The 18420-nt window shown below is 42.5% G+C and overlaps 1 protein-coding gene across 1 annotated transcript; it reads left to right on the forward strand.

The window, feature by feature from the left end:
* The first annotated feature begins 8 nt into the window (after positions 1 to 8).
* On the forward strand, positions 9 to 17373 carry PSMG2 (proteasome assembly chaperone 2). Its single transcript, XM_032602819.1, has 7 exons — positions 9 to 221; positions 1688 to 1859; positions 4556 to 4614; positions 12504 to 12622; positions 13480 to 13653; positions 16111 to 16231; positions 17069 to 17373. Exons 1-7 carry the CDS (start codon positions 165 to 167, stop codon positions 17159 to 17161), a joined length of 795 nt encoding a protein of 264 aa, XP_032458710.1. The 5' UTR covers positions 9 to 164; the 3' UTR covers positions 17162 to 17373.
* Positions 17374 to 18420: the final 1047 nt, after the last annotated feature.

Consider the following 18420-nt stretch of genomic DNA (forward strand, 5'->3'; position numbering starts at 1 on the left):
CAGGCCCTGCCGCACGCCGCCTCGTCAGGCGGTGGCACGGGCACCTCAGGACCCCGTGCCGTGGGCCTCGAAGAACCCCGCGCCGAAGGCCTCGTAGGACCCCGCGCACCGCCCGTCCGCATTTCCGGCCGCAGGCTTTTCCCGCTGTAGCAGCCGTCTAGACCATGTTCGTCCCCTGCGGGGACTCAGTCCCCGACCTCGCGGGGTGCACGCTCCTGATGGTGAGTCCGGCCCCGAGGGAGGGGGCGGGGTGGGGGTCCGAGCGGCGGTCCCCGAACGCGCGCGGGTCTACGGCCCCGAGTCCTGGTGGCTGAGAGCGAAACGTGCTGGGGAGTGAGTGACCTGTGCTCAGCTAGTGTCGTGCGGGCCACTCGCTTTACATTTCATCCTGGAAAACCTTTTCTCAGTTAGTTCGGGAGTCAGGTTCAAGCTAGCGAATCGTTGTCATTAGCCAGGAAACTACAGACGGGTTGCTAAAGACTTTGGCTCACTCAGTGAGCGTTCTGTGGTGTCAAAATGTGACAAAAAAGACTAGATTCTTGTCCTCAAGGATTTTGCAGTTTAGTTGAAAACACATGTATATAAATAAGGTTAGAACGTTGAAAAAGGTACAGAAAGACCCTAGGATTTATTGGGAGGGGGAGGGACACAAGGACCTCTTAAGAAAAGCTTCATATTTGGAATTTAAAAAACAAACAAACAAAAACTTATAGATACAGAGAATAGATTGGTGCTTGCCAGCAGGGGTGGATAAAATGGGAGAAGGGGGTCAGAAGTACAAATCTCTAGTCAAAAATAAGTCCCGGGATGTAACTCGAAGCATGATGACTATAGTTAATACTGTATTGTACATTTGAAAGTTGTTAACAGAGTAGATCTTAAAAAGTTCTCATCACAAGAAAAAAAGGATTTTCTGACTGTGTGACATTGGTTGCTAACTAGACCTGTTGAGGTGATCATATTGCAGTATGTACAGATGTCGAATCACAATGTTGTACAACTGAAATTAATATAATGTTATATGTCAATTATATTTTAGTTTTTAAAAAGGATGATGGTAATAGAAAAGTTAACTTTTTGATAATTTTCATCATAATAGTGCACACAAGAAATATTAATGGGGACTTCCCTGGTGGTCCAGTGGTTAGGACTTCACCCTTCCACTGCAGGGGGCACGGGTTTGATCCCTGGTCCAGGAACTAAGATCTCGCATGCTGCGTGGCCAAAAAAGAAATAAAATGTCAATAAATGCTTAAATTAGCATGTGATAGTGTACTGAGGAAGGAAATTTGACTTCATTTCAAAGTATCTCCCTGAAAAATATTTATTAATCACAAAAGACAAGAAGTGTTTTTGCAGGAGATACCTGGCAAAAAAAAAAAAGAAAAAGAAAAATGTCATAGAGAAAGTAATGTACAAAAGATACTAGTGGTACCCTTGACAGTGGAGTGGTGAAGAGGGAAGCCATGTTAGGTTGAAGAAATGGAAGATTCATTCCATTGGGGTATTTAGTAAGTGTTCAATCAGTAGTCTGAAAGGTGGAGCTAATGAAGGGGTCAGAATCCAGCTGTGATTCACCTGAGTGTAAGCGTGTAGTACCAGTGCTGTGATTGTTGTCTTCTGACTAAACTTTTTAAAGTGCTGCTAATTTGGTTGACTTAATGAATATATTATTTTACTGTTTCAGCCAGCAGTATCTGTTGGAAATGTTGGCCAGCTTGCAATAGATCTGATTATTTCTACACTGAATATGTATAAGATTGGTTACTTCTATACTGATTGTCTTGTGCCGATGGTTGGAAACAATCCATATGCAACTGCAGAAGAAAATTCAACAGAACTCAGTATAAATGCTGAAGGTGTGTTATATTCTCCTACAAGGTAGAGTTGTTTTAAATCAGAACCAGACCCTCTCAGTATGTCCTACAGCGCCTGGCACCGGCTCTGTGCAGAGTTCAGGACACTGTGTTTTCCTCTCCTGCATACACCCTGGTTTAGGCCTTAGCCTTTCCTAAATGGCAGCTCCCTTGAGAGATGTGGTTGTATTTGTATCCTTGGATGGAATTTGAGATACCTATTTGTTTAACATGGGGTTTTTCCCCTTTTATCCTCAGTTTTATTTTCTCTCCTTACTGGCATGGGTAAGCATCACTAATATCAGGGAGAGAGAATTCCACTGGGCTCAGTCCCATATGTTTAATATACCCTACCTCACACAGGCCTCTGCCATCCTGTCACGTTGTAGAATCCGTTGTAACACTGACGAGGCTCAGAGAGGCCGAGTTTCCTAACACCGCAGTGGGTGTGGGCTCTTCCCACGCCGTACGTCTCCACAGTTCCTCGTTGGACTGTCAAGCTGGGTTAGTTGGGGCACACAGTTTACAGCCCCCAACCACTGTGTTCATGATGAGACTGCCCCTCGGGAGGAGAGGAAAACAAAGGAGCCTCCAGTTACTTCGCGTGATGGGCAGCTGCTGCCTTGGCCTCTCAGTCTTCGGTTTAGAAGCCAAAGGTGACAGAGGAACATGAAAGACCGTAGGTGGACCGAGAAACAAGTGAGGAAGCATTTTGGGTTTTGTCAGTCTTACTAACCATGTCATGAGCTTGCAATAATGAAATACACTTTAGAAAGATGGTTTTATTAACACTAGATAATTTCAATTATTGCCTTGAAGGACAAAGGACTGTAAATGGTAGAACTAGAATTTTTATATTTAGATTAATGATAACAACTGTCATTTGTTGAGTATCTCCTCTGATCTGAACACTGTGCATTTACATGTGTTAATTCACTTAATGCTCACAACTACTCCATGGGTGGTTTTATAGATCAGGGAACCAGTGCACAGGGAATCATGGTCCCATGATTAATCGAGGCAGCCTGACCCAGAGACCTGCCTCCCCGTCACCTGCTAACGCACCTTCGCTCCAGCAGAAGACCCACTGGCTTTTTCCTCTGACACAAACTGGCAGCAGGTCCGTTGGAGACAGTTCTTTAATCCACTTTTTTATTTTTTAAGATGAGGTGTCTTTTTGAAATAAATTATAGACATCACAACATTCCACCCCCAAATATGTAAGTATGCACCCCTTATAGTACATTTTCTTACATAGCTAAAACACCATTGCATTTAACAAAATTAGCAATATCTTCCTATACCCTATCCATATTCAGAGAGGCCCAGTTTACCCAAAACTGTCCTTTAAAGTTAGTTTGTCCAGACCAGGCCATAGTACTTCTGATTATCGTGCCTTTGAAATCTCTTACCCTGCATAATCTCTTTTCCTTCTTGGCAAAACTGATTTATTGAAGGAAAAAGCTGGACACATTGTCCTATAGAACGTCCCACCTTCTACGTTTGTCTGATTGCTTCCTGTGGTGTCATTTGCCACTTTCCTCTAGTTTCTGTATTTTCTGAAACTGGAGTTAGGAATAAAGGCTTGATTGTTTAAAAGCTAAATATTTTAGCCAGAATACGTGAAAGGCGATGTTACATCACCTGACAAGAAAAAGGATCTGGAAAACAGGGTCTTAACAACAGAAAAAGACCTTCGTGATACACTGGTGGAGAGAACACAAGTGTTGCTGTTGTAGAAAGTGGTACATCTTATATTTTAAAGCTCAGCCTGCCCTTTTCCCTAATTCCTAGACCTGCTCTAGCCTCCTTTGCCCCACATATACCTGGTGGTCAGCAGACTCGCTGATGGAGCACAGCCGTGGCCACCCCACGTGCACCAGTCCAATGAGACAACCCCGAAAAGACCTGTATAACAGGAGAGACATGATCCACCGAAGGCTGTGCCCAAGTCTAGGGTTATTTGTAATCTTTTTACAGTAACTGAAAGCTTAGCCCTTGGCACAGTGGCCTAATCACATGTCCTCAGGCACTCTCTATTTTGTCCTTGGGTCATTTTGGAGTGTCTCATTCTTGGAGGCGAAGTTGGGCAGGACCTCTTAAGCATCAGTAAAGTGGGCCCCTTGTAGAATCTGATGAAAATTGTGGATCCTTTTTGCAGAAAAAATTCACACACGTCGACTCACAAAAATTTTTGCATGTTATTTCAGGTCTTTCAAAAACTCCTAAAGAACACATGTACCTATTGCAGGTATTTTATTACACAGCTAACATTCGCTGCATTTTATTCTTCCTTGTTCTAATCACAATGACTGTTGCTGTTCTCTAGAGAAAAGAGGAAAGAATATCAGAAACCAAAAACGGTCTTAAGAATGCTGTCATTTGTCATAATGCTAGAAATTTCCAGGGGAATACTTCTCTGGATTTACAGTCAAAGAAGAGAAATAATTTTTGATAATTTTCTTACAGTTAACTTTTCAGCACTGAATGTATTCTATAGAATAAAGCCCACAGGTGAATTCTGAGGTATTAAAGTGTTTTGTTTTAACTAAATGATATAGTGCATATGTTCTATATTTTAACTATCGAAAACATTTAGATACAGAAGTTCTCCTAGTTCAGCTTTTTATCATTTTAACTTCACTTGTATGACTCCTTCAATTTAACTATCATTTGGTTTCATTTTCTTGGACTTGCAGTGTATGCGTCGCCTTCAAAGAAACTAGTGGCTCTTCAGTTAAGATCCATTTTTATTAAGGTTAGTATGTTATTTTTGCCTTCTTAAGTTTATTAAAGTGCAATATAATGAGAAAATACTGAGTCATTATCATTAAGACTCAAAAGTCATTTCTTTGTTTATGTTTATACAGTTAAGCAAGGTCTGATTCTATAGAGAAATACTCATAAAATTTCAGAGTTGTTAGTATTGTTTCATGAATATATTGAAAGGAATTGGGACATATAGCTTGGGTCTTATATATTCCTGATTCAGGTAGCATTGGTGAAAAACTTTAAGCATATAAATATTACAGGTTTATTCTATTTGAGTTACATTTCAAACCAGTGGCATCTACATAAAAATTATATATATATGAAAATATTTTCTGAATCCAACTTCTTTCGTCTTCTGCTGCCACCACTCCAGTCCAGCCACCCCCTCCCTCATGCCCTGATTCTGCTTCTGCACCACCCGCCCTGCAGACAGCTCTACCCATGATCCTTTAAATCTTAATCAAAGCATGTCACTTCTGCCTTCCAAACCCGCCAGTAGCCTCCCATCTCAAAGCGAGTTCACAGCCCTCACCACGGCCCGACAGGCCCTACATCTCTGATGTGGCAGCCACTAGACACATGTAGCTGTTTAAATTTTGACTCATTCATTAAAAGTAAGTAAAATTTAAAATTCAGTTCCTCTGTCCCAGTAGCCACATTGCAAGTTCTCCACAGCCATGCGTGGCGAGCAGCTGCCATAAAGAGCATTTGGTTACCATGGAGCGTCTGCGGGGCAGCTCTGTCCCTGGCCCCACGTCCAGCTGTCCTGCATGCCTGTCCCTTGCTCCCCCTCTTGCTTGCCCTGCTCCAGCCACACTGGCCACCCTGTGCTGTTCAAACACATTAAGCTCATCCTGTCTCAGTCTTCACAGTAGTTTCTCTGCCTGGACCACTTCTCCACTGGACACCTGAATGGCTCACTTCATTTAGTCTTTGCTTAGCTGTCCCTCATCAGAAAGGCCTACCCCCAGCATCCTTTCTCTTGTCTTATCCTGAGCTAGTTTTCTTCACGACTCCTCACTTCCCACCTGATAGAATGGAAGTTCCCTGAGAAAAGTGACAAGGTGTCATTCACTCCTGTATCCTCGGCTTCTAGACAGAGCCTTGGTGTAGAGTGGATTGAGGTACCACCTGTTCAGGGGGGCAGAAAGGTCTCCCCTTCCCGGGGGCCCCTCCACACACCCCCACAGTCACCATGTTGTAGGAGCGGAATCTCACGGGTGCACTTCACGTCTGGCCTCCTTTACTCCACATTCTGTCTGCGAGGTGCTTCCACATTGTTGCAGGTAGAGGTAGTTACTTCCTTCTCACCTCTGTGCATGAATCTGTTATGTAAATAAACCATGATTTACACATACTGTTGATGGAGCATTTGATTTTTTTCCAGTTTGAGGCTATCATGAATGGAGCTATTGTTATTTTAATATTTATTACTCTTTCCTTAGTTAACAATACCACACAAAAAGTTTGGCAGTGAGAGTTGCTAGCAGTTTTACATTGTGCCACGTGGCTTTTTTGTTCTCTTCCTAATATCAGTGTAAGTTCGAGAAGTAAGATGGACAATTCAGACACTTCTAAATGAATTTTTTTTAATTAATTTATTTATTGGCTGTGTTGGGTCTTCGTTGCTGCATGTGGGCTTTCTCTAGTAGTGGCGAGCAGGAGCTACTCTTGGTTGCGGTGCGCAGGCTTTGGGCGGGGGCTGCTCGGCTTCTCATTGCAGTGGCTTCTCGTTGCAGGGCACGGGCTCTAGGCGCACACGCTTTGGTAGTTGCGGCACGCAGGCTCAGTAGTTGTGGCTTGCGGGCTCTAGAACACAGGCTCAGTAGTTGTGGCGCACGGGCTTAGTTGCTCCATAGCATGTGGGATCTTCCCGGACCAGGGCTCAAACCCGTGTCCCCTGCATTGGCAGGCAGATTCTTAACCAATGCGCCACCAGGGAAGTCCCTGAAATTGTTGATAGATATAAATAAAGAGTGATTTCAAAGTAGCAAACATTTTTTGAGCATAGATTCTTTGCACCAATAATACTCTAAATACTTCAAACATGTTGCTCTACTCAGTCCTCACAACAATCCTAGGAGGCAGATGCTAATTATCTTAATTTTACAAGTGAGAAATCGGAAACACAGAAGCTCAGGCAGCTTGCTCAAGCCATGTGGTTCATGGGTGGAGCCAGCATTCTAGACTCGGCAGCCTGTCTCTGGAGCTGGCCTCTCTTAACCACGACACAAACTGTCCTTCTGTTTTTAAAAGGTAGCCATTTCTTACCTGCATTTTAAATTTTATTGAATAATTATTTTATTAACAGTCTCTGAAAAGAGTTTCCATAAAATGGGTTTTCCCCCCAAATTTTATGACCCAGATCCCAGATCAGTCATCTGTTCACATCTTGCCACACCTGCTTGATTCTCTTTGCGCAAGTACACACAGTTTCCTCCTGCCAAACAGTCCAAAAAGAGGCTGCTGACATCATACTGCTCACTCCATACAAGAAGGAGACTCTTCTTCACACACAACCTCACAACCACAACACTGCCACACACCTAGAAAGTCAGCATTCAGTGAATTATTAAGTACTAGCATTCGGCATATTCAAATTCCCCAGTTGTTCCCCAAATATCCTTCAATTCTGGATCCAGGCAAGGTTTGTGTGTTGCCTTAGGCTGTTATATCTTTTCAGTTGGTGTTCAGTGTAGAGCTGCCCTCCTCTTTCTGTGATTTACAATATTGACTCCTCTGAGGGACCCAGGCCAGATGTTCAGCCTTCTGGATTCACCTAACTGTTTCTTTCTGATCAGATTTAGGGCAGAAATTTCTGGCAAGAACGTCTCATAGATAACCACGTGGTGGTTTTTGAGTAACAATAGATCACTGAAGTACAGAACCAGGAAACTGAAATCTAGATTCCTCACACTTAGCTTATCTCTAGTTGTAAAGATAAAATAAATAGTCATTGTGGGGTGCCTTCAAGATGGTGGAGGAGTAAGACGTGGTGATCACCTTCCTCCCCACAAATACATCTAAACTACATCACCACATCTACATGTGGAACAACTCCTAGAGAACACCTACTGAACGCTGGCAGAAGACCTCAGACTTCCCAAAAGGCAAGAAACTCCCCATGTACCTGGGTAGGGCAAAAGAAAAAAGGAAAAACAGAGACAAAAGAATAGGGACAAGACCTGCACCTCTGGGAGGGAGCTGTGAAGGAGGAAAAGTTTCCACACACTAGGAAGCCCCTTCACCGGCGGAGACGGGGGGTGGCTGGGGGGAAGCTTTGGAGCCACAGAGGAGAGCGCAGCAAGAGGGGTGCAGAGGGCAAAGTGGAGAGATTCCCGCACTGAGGATCGGTGCCGACCAGCACTCACCAGCCCGAGAGGCTTGTCTGCTCACCCGACGGGGCACATGGGGGCTGGGAGCTGAGGCTCAGGCATCGGAGGTCAGATCCCAGGGAGAGGACTGGGGTTGGCTGCGTGAAGACAGCCTGAAGGGGGTTAGTGTGCCACAGCTAACAGGGAGGGAGTCCAGGGAAAACTCTGGACCTGCTTAAAATGCAAGAGACCATTGTTTTTGGATGCACAAGGAGATTCAGAGCACCACCTAAACAACCTCCAGAGATGGGCGTGAGCCACGTCTATCAGTGCGGTCCCCAGAGACAGGCATGAGATGCTAAGGCTGCTGCTACAGCCACCAAGAAGCCTGTGTGCAAGCACAGGTCACTATCCACACCTCCCCTCCCGGGAGCCTGTGCGACCCACCACTGCCAGAGGCCTTTGATCCAGGGACAGCTTCCCCGGGAGAACACATGGCACGCCTCAGGCTGTTACAACGTCACGCCAGCCTCTGCCACCACAGGCTCGCCCCACATTACGTACCCCTCCCTCTCCCCGGCTTGAGTGAGCCAGAGCCCCCTAAGCAGCCACTTCTTTAACCCTGTCCTATTTGGGTGGGGAAGAGATGCCCTCACACAACCTACACGCAGAAGCAGGGCCAAATCCAAAGCTGAACCCCAGGAGCTGTGTGAACAAAGAAGAGAAAGGGAAATCTCTCCCAGCAGCCTCAGGAGCAGTGGATTAAATCTCCACAATCAACTTGATGTACCCTGCATCTCTGGAATACCTGAATAGACAACGAATCATCCCAAAATTGAAGCAGTGGACTTTGGTAGCAACTGTAGACATGCAGTTTGCTTTCTGCATCTAATTTGTTTCTGGTTTTATGTTTATCTTAGTTTAGTATTTAGAGCTTATCATTGGTAGATTTATTTATTGATTTGGTTGCTCTCTTTTTATTTTTTTATATATATATATATTTTTTTTCCTTTTTCTCTTTTTGTGAGTGTGTATGTGTATGCTTCTTTGTGTGATTTTGTCTGTATAGCATTGCTTTTGCCATTTGTCCTAGGGTTCTGACAGCGTTTTTTGGTTTTGGGGTTTTTTTTTAGTACAGTTTTTAGCGCTTGTTATCATTGGTGGATTTGTTTTTTGGTTTGGTTGCTGAGAGATTACTAAAATCACCTATATGCCAATAAAATGGACAACCTGGAAGAAATGGACAAATTCTTAGAAAAGCACAACCTTCCGAGACTGAACCAGGAAGAAATAGAAAATATAAACAGACCACTTACAAGCACTGAAATTGAAACTGTCATTAAAAATCTTCCAACAAACAAAAGCCCAGGACCAGATGGCTTCACAGGCGAATTCTATTACACATTTAGAGAAGAGCTAACACCTATCCTTCGCAAACTCTTAGAAAATATAGCAGAGGGAGGAACACTCCCAAACTCATTCTACGAGGCCACCATCACCCTGATACCAAAACCAGACAAAGATGCCACAAAAAAAGAAAGCTGCAGGCCAATATCACTGATGAACATAGATGCAAAAGTCCTGAACAAAATACTAGCAAACAGAATCCAACAGCACATTAAAAGGATCATACACCGTGATCAAGTGGGGTTTATCCCAGGAATGCAAGGATTCTTCAGTATATGCAAATCAATCAATGTGATAAACCATGTTAACAATTTTAAGGAGAAAAACCATATAATCATCTCATTAGATGCAGAAACAGGTTTGACAAAATTCAACACCCGCTTATGATAAAAACCCTCCAGAAAGTAGGCATAGAGGGAACTTACCTCAACATAATAAAGGCCATATATGACAAACCCACAGCCAACATCATTCTCAGTGGTGAAAAACTGAAACCATTTCCACTAAGATCAGGAGCAAGGCAAGGTTGCCCACTCTCACTGCTATTATTCAACATAGTTTTGGAAATTTTAGCCACAGCAATCAGAGAAGAAAAAGAAAAAGAAGGAATCCAAATCAGAAAAGAAGAAGTAAAACCGTCACTGTTTGCAGATGACATACTATACATAGAGAATCCTAAAGATGCTACAAGAAAACTACTAGAGCCAATCAATGAATTTGGTAAAGTAGCAGGATACAAAATTAATGCACAGAAATCTCTTGCATTCCTATACACTAATGATGAAAAATCTGAAAGAGAAATTAAGGAAACACTCCCATTTACCATTGCAACAAAAAGAATAAAATACCTAGGAATAAACCTACCTAAGGAGACAAAACACCTGTATGCAGAAAACTATAAGACACTGATGAAAGAAAGATGATACAGACATATGGAGAGATATACCATGTTCTTGGATTGGAAGAATCAACATTGTGAAAATGACTCTACTACCCAAAGCAATCTACAGATTCAGTGCAATCCCTATCAAACTACCAATGGCATTTTTCACAGAACTGTAACAAAAAATTTCAGTTTGTATGGAAACACAAAAGACCCCGAATAGCCAAAGCAATCTTGAGAAGGAAAAATGGAGCTGGAGGAATCAGGCTCCCTGACTTCAGACTATACTAGAAAGCTACAGTAATCAAGACAGTATGGTACTGGCACAAAAACAGAAATATAGATCAACGGAACAGGATAGAGAGCCCAGAGATAAACCCATGCACCTATGGTCACCTTATCTTTGATAAAGGAGGCCAGAATATACAGTGAACAGCCTCTTCAGTAAGTGGTGCTGGGAAAACTGGACAGCTGCATGTAAAAGAATGAAATTAGCACATTCCCTAACACCATACACAAAAGTAAACTCAAAATGGATTAAAGACCTAAATGTAAGGCCAGACACTATAAAACTCTTAGAGGAAAACATAGGCAGAACACTCCATGACACAGATCACAACAGATCCTTTTTGACCCACCTCCTGGAGAAATGGAAATAAAAACAAAAATAAACAAATGGGACCTAATGAAAGTGAAAAGCTTTTGCACAGCAAAGGAAACCATAAGATGAAAAGACAAACCTCAGAATGGGAGAAACTATTTGCAAAGGAAGCAACTGACAAAGCATTAATCTCCAAAATATGCAAGCAGCTCCTGCAGCTCAATAGCAAAAAAAAAATCCAATCCAAAAATGGGCAGAAGACCGAAATAGACATTTCTCCAAAGAAGATATACAGATTGCCAACAAACACATGAAAGGATGCTCAACATCACTAATCATTTAGAGAAATGCAAATCAAAACTACAATGAGGTATCACCTCACACGAATCAGAATGGCCACCATCAAAAAATCTACAAACAACAAGTGCTGGAGAGGATGTGGAGAAAAGGGAACCCTCTTGCATTGTTGGTGGGAATGTAAATTGATACAGCTGCTATGGATAACAGTATGGAGGTTCCTTAAAAAACTAAAAATAGGACTTCCCTGGTGGCACAGTGGTTGAGAGTTCGTCTGCTGATGCAGGGGACACGGGTTCGTGCCCCGGTCCAGGAAGATCCCACATGCCGCAGAGCGGCTAGGCCCATGAGCCATGGCCGCTGAGCCTGCGCTTCTGGAGCCTGTGCTCTGCAATGGGAAAGGCCATAACAGTAAGAGGCCTGCATACCGCAAAAAAAAAAAAAAAAAAAATTAAACTAAAAATAGAACTACCATAAGACCCAGCAATCCCACTATATATATATACACACACACACACATACACACACCCTGAGAAAACCATAATTCAAAAGAGTCATGTGCCACAGTGTTCTATGCAGCTCTATTTTCAATACCCAGGACTTGGAAGCAACCTAAGTGTCCATTGACAGATGAATGGATAAAGAAGATGTGGCACATATATACAATGGAATATTAGCCATAAAAAGAAACAAAATTGAATCATTTGTGGTGAGGTGGATGGACCTAGAGTCTGTCATACAGAGTGGAGTAAGTCAGAAAGAGAAAAACAAATACCGTATGCTAACACATATATATAGAATCTAAAAATACCAAAAAAATGGTCACAAAGAACGTAGGGGCAAGACAGGAATAAAGACGAAGACCTACTTGAGAATGGACTTGAGGATACGGGGAGGGGGAAGAGTAAGCTGGGACAAAGTGAGAGAGTTGTGTGGACATATATACACTACCAAATGGAAAGTAGATAGCTAATGGGAAGCAGCCATATAGCATGGGGAGATCAGCTCAGTGCTTTGTGACCACCCTGAGGGGTGGGATAGGGAGGGTGGGAGGGAGACGCAAGAGGGAGGAGCTATGGGGATGTACGTATATGTATAACTGATTCACTTTGTTATAAAGCAGAAACTAATGCACCATTGTAAAGCAATTCTACTCCAATAAAGATGTTAAAAAATAAAAATATAGTCATTGCTCCTCATCTTTCACCTTCAGTCTAAGGATGGTAAGTAGATATAAAAATAATTATAATTTTAGTATATATAAACTATATATCATCACATAACGTGGGTGAAATACTATATAGACTACTCTTATTGTAACTCTAGGATCTAACTTTTCTGTTTTTGTTTTATTCTTTCAATGGTATACAAAGTATAAATCAAAGTCATTCTGTGAGAAACTGCTTTTCTGGGTGAAAAGCAGCAACTGTGCCAAAGTTGTTGTTCTTTCAAGCAGCCACTCGTATCACCGTAATGACCTCCAGCTCCGCAGGTATGTCTGTGTCTTTGGAAAAGTATTTTGCTATGATTTATACAGTTATTAGGATGATTTCTCTGTTAAAAGGTTAAAATAAAATTTTAAAGCCATGCATATCCTTTCCTGTCCTCCCTGGAATTTAGAAAGAAGGAGGTAAAGAACATGAGCGAGGAGGAATAGAGGTGGCGGGCCCTTGACATTCCCAGGGCTGCGGCACTGGGATCCTAGGGTAAAGGCGGGAATGGTTCTGGGGCTGTGTTCTGCTGTGTGGTATCACGTGCCTGGCAGCGCCACAAACCTCAGCTGATGAAGGGAAAGGAGAAGGGGTACCTAATGTTTATTGGTTGATCATTTTTCAAAGACTGGATTGACGTTTCTATTTATTTCCATATATTCAACCATTTGTATTTGCAGAACTACAGTTGCCTTTAAGTATAGCTCCCAGGCATGTCAGATTGAATTCTTAGGTAGAAGACAAAGTATCCAAGACTTAAAAATCTAAACTAGTTTATTGCATTATCATTTCTTCACCTGTAAAATTCTGATGAAATTATTAGCCAAGAGTAACCTTTCAAGACTAGACTTAGTTTCTGGCATTCTCACAGTGGGCCTGGTGGGAGCGTGGCTGTGGACATCTTCACACTGGCCTGGCCTTGGGTTAAGTTTTCCTGTCTCTCTGCTCTCCCCTAAGTTTGTAAATAGCAAGTCAGAGCAATATTTTTACATGTTGCTCTTCCATAGACTGCTGAAACGCGTGTTTTGCTTTGTGCAGCAGAATATATGGAGAACAAGATAATTTTTGCTAAAAGAACTGTTAATTGTCTTAATGTACGTATTTGTGAGTTTTTAGTTAATTATATGATTGTTTCCAGTACTCCCTTCAGGTACCTACTTACACCTTCCATGCAAAAAAGTGTTCAGAATAAAATACAGAGCCTTAACTGGGAAGAAATGGAAAAAAGCCCATGCATTCCTGAAATAGACGATTCTGAGTTTTGTGTCCGTATTCCTGGAGGAGGTATCACAAAAACACTCTATGACGAAGGGTGAGCTTACCTGTATATTTGCTGCCCATCTTATCTGAAAATGAAAGTAAGATAACTGGGATAGTGTTTGGAGTACTTACTGGAACTCTGAAAATGTCTTCGTTAAACAGGTACCTTGTTACATTCAGGGGAAAGATTGAAATGTGGTTATAGAATTGGTTCCTGAAAAGCCATATTTAATGCTTTATTATGTGTGTCATGTTAGGGGTCCTAATACATGTTCTGTGCAACCTCTGCAGTCAGTCCTCTTTGCAGTGGTGGTGGTGGTGAGATGTACATAACATTAAATTAACCATTTTTAAGGGTACAGTTAAGTGACATTCAGTACATTCATTGTTGTGTACCCATCACCACCATCCACTTTCAGAACTTTGTCATCGTTCTAAAGAAGATCTGTACTCATTAAATAACTCCTGTTTTATACCTGAAAATCTATGCTCTTATTAAAACTATCATTTCCTTCAACTTTTCTTTTTTTTGTAGTCTATCTTCCATTCGTGTTTTCACTTCTTTCCCTGTCTAGCTTATGCCCTTTAGTATAATATATTATTTCACCTCTTTTCTTACCACAGCCTAGAAACCCTGGCCACCTGGTTATTCTCCACACCTGCCCTGCAAACCACCAGCTTTGAATCATTCTCTCGCTCCATTCAGGCCACATCACCCGTGGCCTGCACTTCTGTCAGCATAGACTGCGGGGCTTAAACAACAGAAATGTGTTTGCTCACAGCTCTGGAGGCTGGAGGTCAGGGTGCTGGCCTGGTCGGGTTCTGGGGAGGGCCCTCTTCCTGGCCTGCAGACGGCCACCTCTGGCTGTGTCCTCACGCAGCAGAGAGAGAGCTCCTTCTCTCCTTGTAAGGCCATGGTCCCATCGGATTAGGGCCCCCTCCTGTGACCTTTCACTGAATTACCTCCTAAACCTCCTGCCTCCAGATACAGTCGCCTGTGGGTGAGGCTTCCACTTGTAGACTCTGGAGGGACACAGTCCAGGCCATAGCAGCTGCTGTCAGGGTCTCTTGATCGATCGCCTACTGCCTCATTCTGACCTGCCCTGACCACCTCAGCAGCAATGCTGGAATTAACTTTCTAAAATGCAAAACTGATGACAAGACTCCCTGAGTAAAAATCCATCAGCAGTTTTACTTGCCTTTTGTGGAATCTGGTTCATCCTCCGCAATGTGCCATCCAGAGCCCTCCAGGCCCCTCTGGCCTGGCCCCCTGGTGCGCTCTGCACAGATGCTGGCCTCCTGGCCCTCACAGTGTCCCCAGAGCTGTCGCATTCCTTGCTTTTGTTCCCTCTCCTTTTCTCCTCTTGCCTCCTTTGCAACAACCTGCCCGGTTTGCCAGAGTCGGCCCCACGTCGCTTCCTGGTTGTCCTTGCTGGTCTCGCCCTTCTCCGCAGGGGGAGGGGGATTCTGCTCTCTTTGCACTGCCCCCGCACTCTGCCCCTTCATACTGACTTCTTGCTTCTTTGCAAGTCAGTCTCCTAGCTTTGCTTCTGACCGTGTCAGAGTAGCTGATAGCAGAGTTGCCCTCCTGCCATAAACAATTGGAAACTGGACAACATTAATGAAACAACTGTTCATCAGACATTGGACACCATGCAGCACACAGCTGTGAAGCCTGGGAGAAAGCAGTAGAGTCCTGCTATTGCCCCAGCTTCCTGCTGGACTGCAGCATGGGGTGGGGGGACCCAGGCAGAGTGCAGTCGTCTTGCTAAGTCGAGGGGACTGGAAACCAGAGTTGGGGTGGCTGACACAGCTGGAGAGTATGAGGCAGAGAACCAGAGGGGCACAGCTGCTGGGGGAAGAGCCCTGGGGCCTGCCTGAACCCTCCTCAACCCTGAGCTCACAAGTATAGGGTGACACCGTGAGGGCAGAGAACAACCTCTGGGCAGCTGTTAACTTTGCCCACAAAGTTAGCAACACTAGACAAAATACTATGAAAGACATGTTCCTCATAGAACATTTTGAAAATGTAGAATAGTCAAAAGAAACAATAATTTTAAATACTCAGTTCTGTCACCCAGAAGAAACTACCACTACTAATTTCTTGGTCTGTTTTCTGTTTTGAATTAAATTCTGTTTTCTGTTTTGAATTAAATTCTGTTTTGAATTAAACATTTTGAATTAAATGTTTGTATCTGCAAGATACTGCAACTCTACCATCTGTAGCTTTAAAATTCATGGTATTTACAGATATTTCTCACAAAATTGATGTTCTTTTAATTTTCCAGTGCAGATCTTGGTGTGGGGCAGGAACATTCATGTGCCCAGGGTGGGTGTTACATGGTTCCTAGTTTTGTCCCTACAAATAGAAGGTACATAAGTGATCTTGTGATGTGGCATCTCCTTGCCTAAAACCTGGCAGATTATCTCAGCTATAAAAACAGGCACACTGGAACCATCATCTTGTATCAGTAGAAGAATATCTAATTATTCTTTTTAATTGTTGTAGCTGTTCTAAAGAAATCCCAATGGTGATTCTGCTGAAATTCGTTTCGGAAGGAGACAATATCCCAGATGCGTTAGGTCTTGTTGAATATCTTAATGAATGGCTTCAGATAATCAAACCATGTGTAAGTTTCACTAAAGCTTAAGTCTCTGATTTCTCTGGTTATGTATTCATAAACTTGCATTTTTACATGCTATATAAGTAGACCAAATAAGTGAAAGTTTATGTTAAATTTAGGCATCTTCATATAAAATTTAAGTTAGCTGAACTTTTCAAAAGAAGACAGCTAAGCAACCTGTTGTCTGCAGTTGTTTCATTAAGGCTGATTTTCAAAAAAAAAGGAAAATCTTAAATACTTCGTTGTATTCATTCTTAGTGTTGCATTAATTATACCAGGCAGCTTTTTATAAGGATAAACAAGTTCTCTTTGGAATTCAGGTTTTTCCTTTTTTTTCTAAGCAAAAGGTATAGCTTTGTGAGCAGTACTTTAGCTATCAATATGCATTATAATTAAAATACTTTTCTCTATTATGAAATAAGAGCATGACACCTAGGGAAATCAGTTAGCCTTTAGGCATAACAAAAGTAACCTAAGCCTACTTTACAAGGTAGGTGACTGTCTTTTTAATTCATGCTTTTTTGAAGAACAAATTGATACAAATCACACAGCATTGATTTTTTTTTTTTTAACCACTGTTTCTTTTGAATTTGATTTTGCTCCATGGACTCTATTTATAGCCTTTCTGGTTCGTATCTTTATGGCTTGGAAATTGAGGAAATTTATCTTCAGCTGATATAAAGATACAGAAATGTATTACTTTGTTTTTTCCTTACAATAAATCACAGAAGTGTCAAAACCAAAAGGAACAACAACAACAAAAGGGAGAGTTTTATAATACGTGTTAAAAGGAGATTTAGTGATAAAGTTGAAGGATTACAATATTTTGTTCTTCAATTGCAGTGTGATGACCCCTCAGCGTCTGCCTTGCCATGGAAAATGCCGAGTTCCTGGAGGTTACTCTTTGGCAGTGGTCTTCCCCCTGCACTTTTCTGATCCGTTTTCAGTTTTATACCTTATGTCCCAAGACACTTACTACCAACACAACTGTTAAACAACTATATAAAAAGAATGTATTAGGAAATCTTTACTTTTCACAGAAAAATCGCAAAGAAAAATGGATTAACAAAAGGTTGTTTTTGCCATGCTTTTCATCATATACAACAGATGTAAATTTTGTGCAATAAAGTGTTTCCTGAGTAATTTTATCTGAATGTATTTTTTTTTAAACTCAGACTTCTATATTAGTTTCCTATGTCTGCTGTAACAAATTACCAGAAACTTAGTGGCTTAAGACAAAATAAATCTATTATCTTAGAATTCTGGAAGTCAGAATTCCAGAATAGGTCTCACTGGGCTAAGTCAAGGTGCTGGCAGGGCTGCGTTTTCTCTGGAGGGTCTTGGAAGAATCCGTTTCCTACCCCTTTCCAGCTTCTAGAAGCTGCAGCATTCATTGGTTCATGGCTCCTTCCTCCATCCAGAATAATTTCCCGATCTCAAAAGAGTTTGAGTATAAGAGAAAAGGTTTTCATTTTTGAGTGCCTACTACATACCAGTCACTTTTTACCTGCTATTTTGTTGTGTTACGTCTGTGCCTTGGCTTTCTCATCTGTAAAACTAGGGCTTATAATATTAAGGGGTACACCCTACTCCATAGCACTCAGTAAATGATTTATTTCTGATAAATTATTCTGGGTTCTATAGCCTGATGTGTTTCCCTTTGGGAAACTATTGTTGGGTCGGGATGTCAGCCAGATGATGGGATAGGAAGTCCTAGCCCTTGACCCAACAGAGACACCACTTACAAATCAAAATACCTTTATGGGAAGCAGAAACCAGTTAAAGAGTTCCAGTTCCCCAGGCAAGTCCAGAGTTGAGAACAGCTGCACTGAAAACAGAAGAGCGGTTTCACTTTACCCACAACTGTCCCTCCCTCAAGCCAACAGCTCAGCATGTTGGGAGAAAGTCACCAGCTCCAGGCTTCTGGGGGAATGGAGGGGTAGGGAAGAGGGGACTGCATCCAACGGGTTGGCTTTTTGCAGGGCTGGAGTGGCTGGTTTCTGCCTCGACTGACTTGGAGCCCTGACGAAACTGGCAGAGTTTAGATGCCGGGGGGCCACTGAAAGCAAAGGTGGAGTTGGGGGGTGGCAGGAGTGGTGTGCTGCAGCCCCAGAGAGCCTGCAGTGCCACAGACAGGCCAGCAACATCTCTACACAGTCCAAAGGCACCCAATTGGAGGGAAAGAGAAGAATAAA

The sequence above is a fragment of the Phocoena sinus genome, chromosome 14 (assembly GCF_008692025.1).
Source record: "Phocoena sinus isolate mPhoSin1 chromosome 14, mPhoSin1.pri, whole genome shotgun sequence".
Classification (NCBI taxonomy): domain Eukaryota; kingdom Metazoa; phylum Chordata; class Mammalia; order Artiodactyla; family Phocoenidae; genus Phocoena; species Phocoena sinus.

What these genes read in the sequence shown, in the direction of transcription:
- PSMG2 (XM_032602819.1), top strand. Translation starts at nt 165, where the DNA reads ATGTTCGTCCCCTGCGGGGACTCAGTCCCCGACCTCGCGGGGTGCACG. An exon ending in TAAGATCCATTTTTATTAAG is followed by an intron (nt 4,615 to 12,503) that starts GTTAGTATGTTA and finishes TGGTATACAAAG; the next exon opens with TATAAATCAAAGTCATTCTG. An exon ending in TTCAGATAATCAAACCATGT is followed by an intron (nt 16,232 to 17,068) that starts GTAAGTTTCACT and finishes CTTCAATTGCAG; the next exon opens with TGTGATGACCCCTCAGCGTC.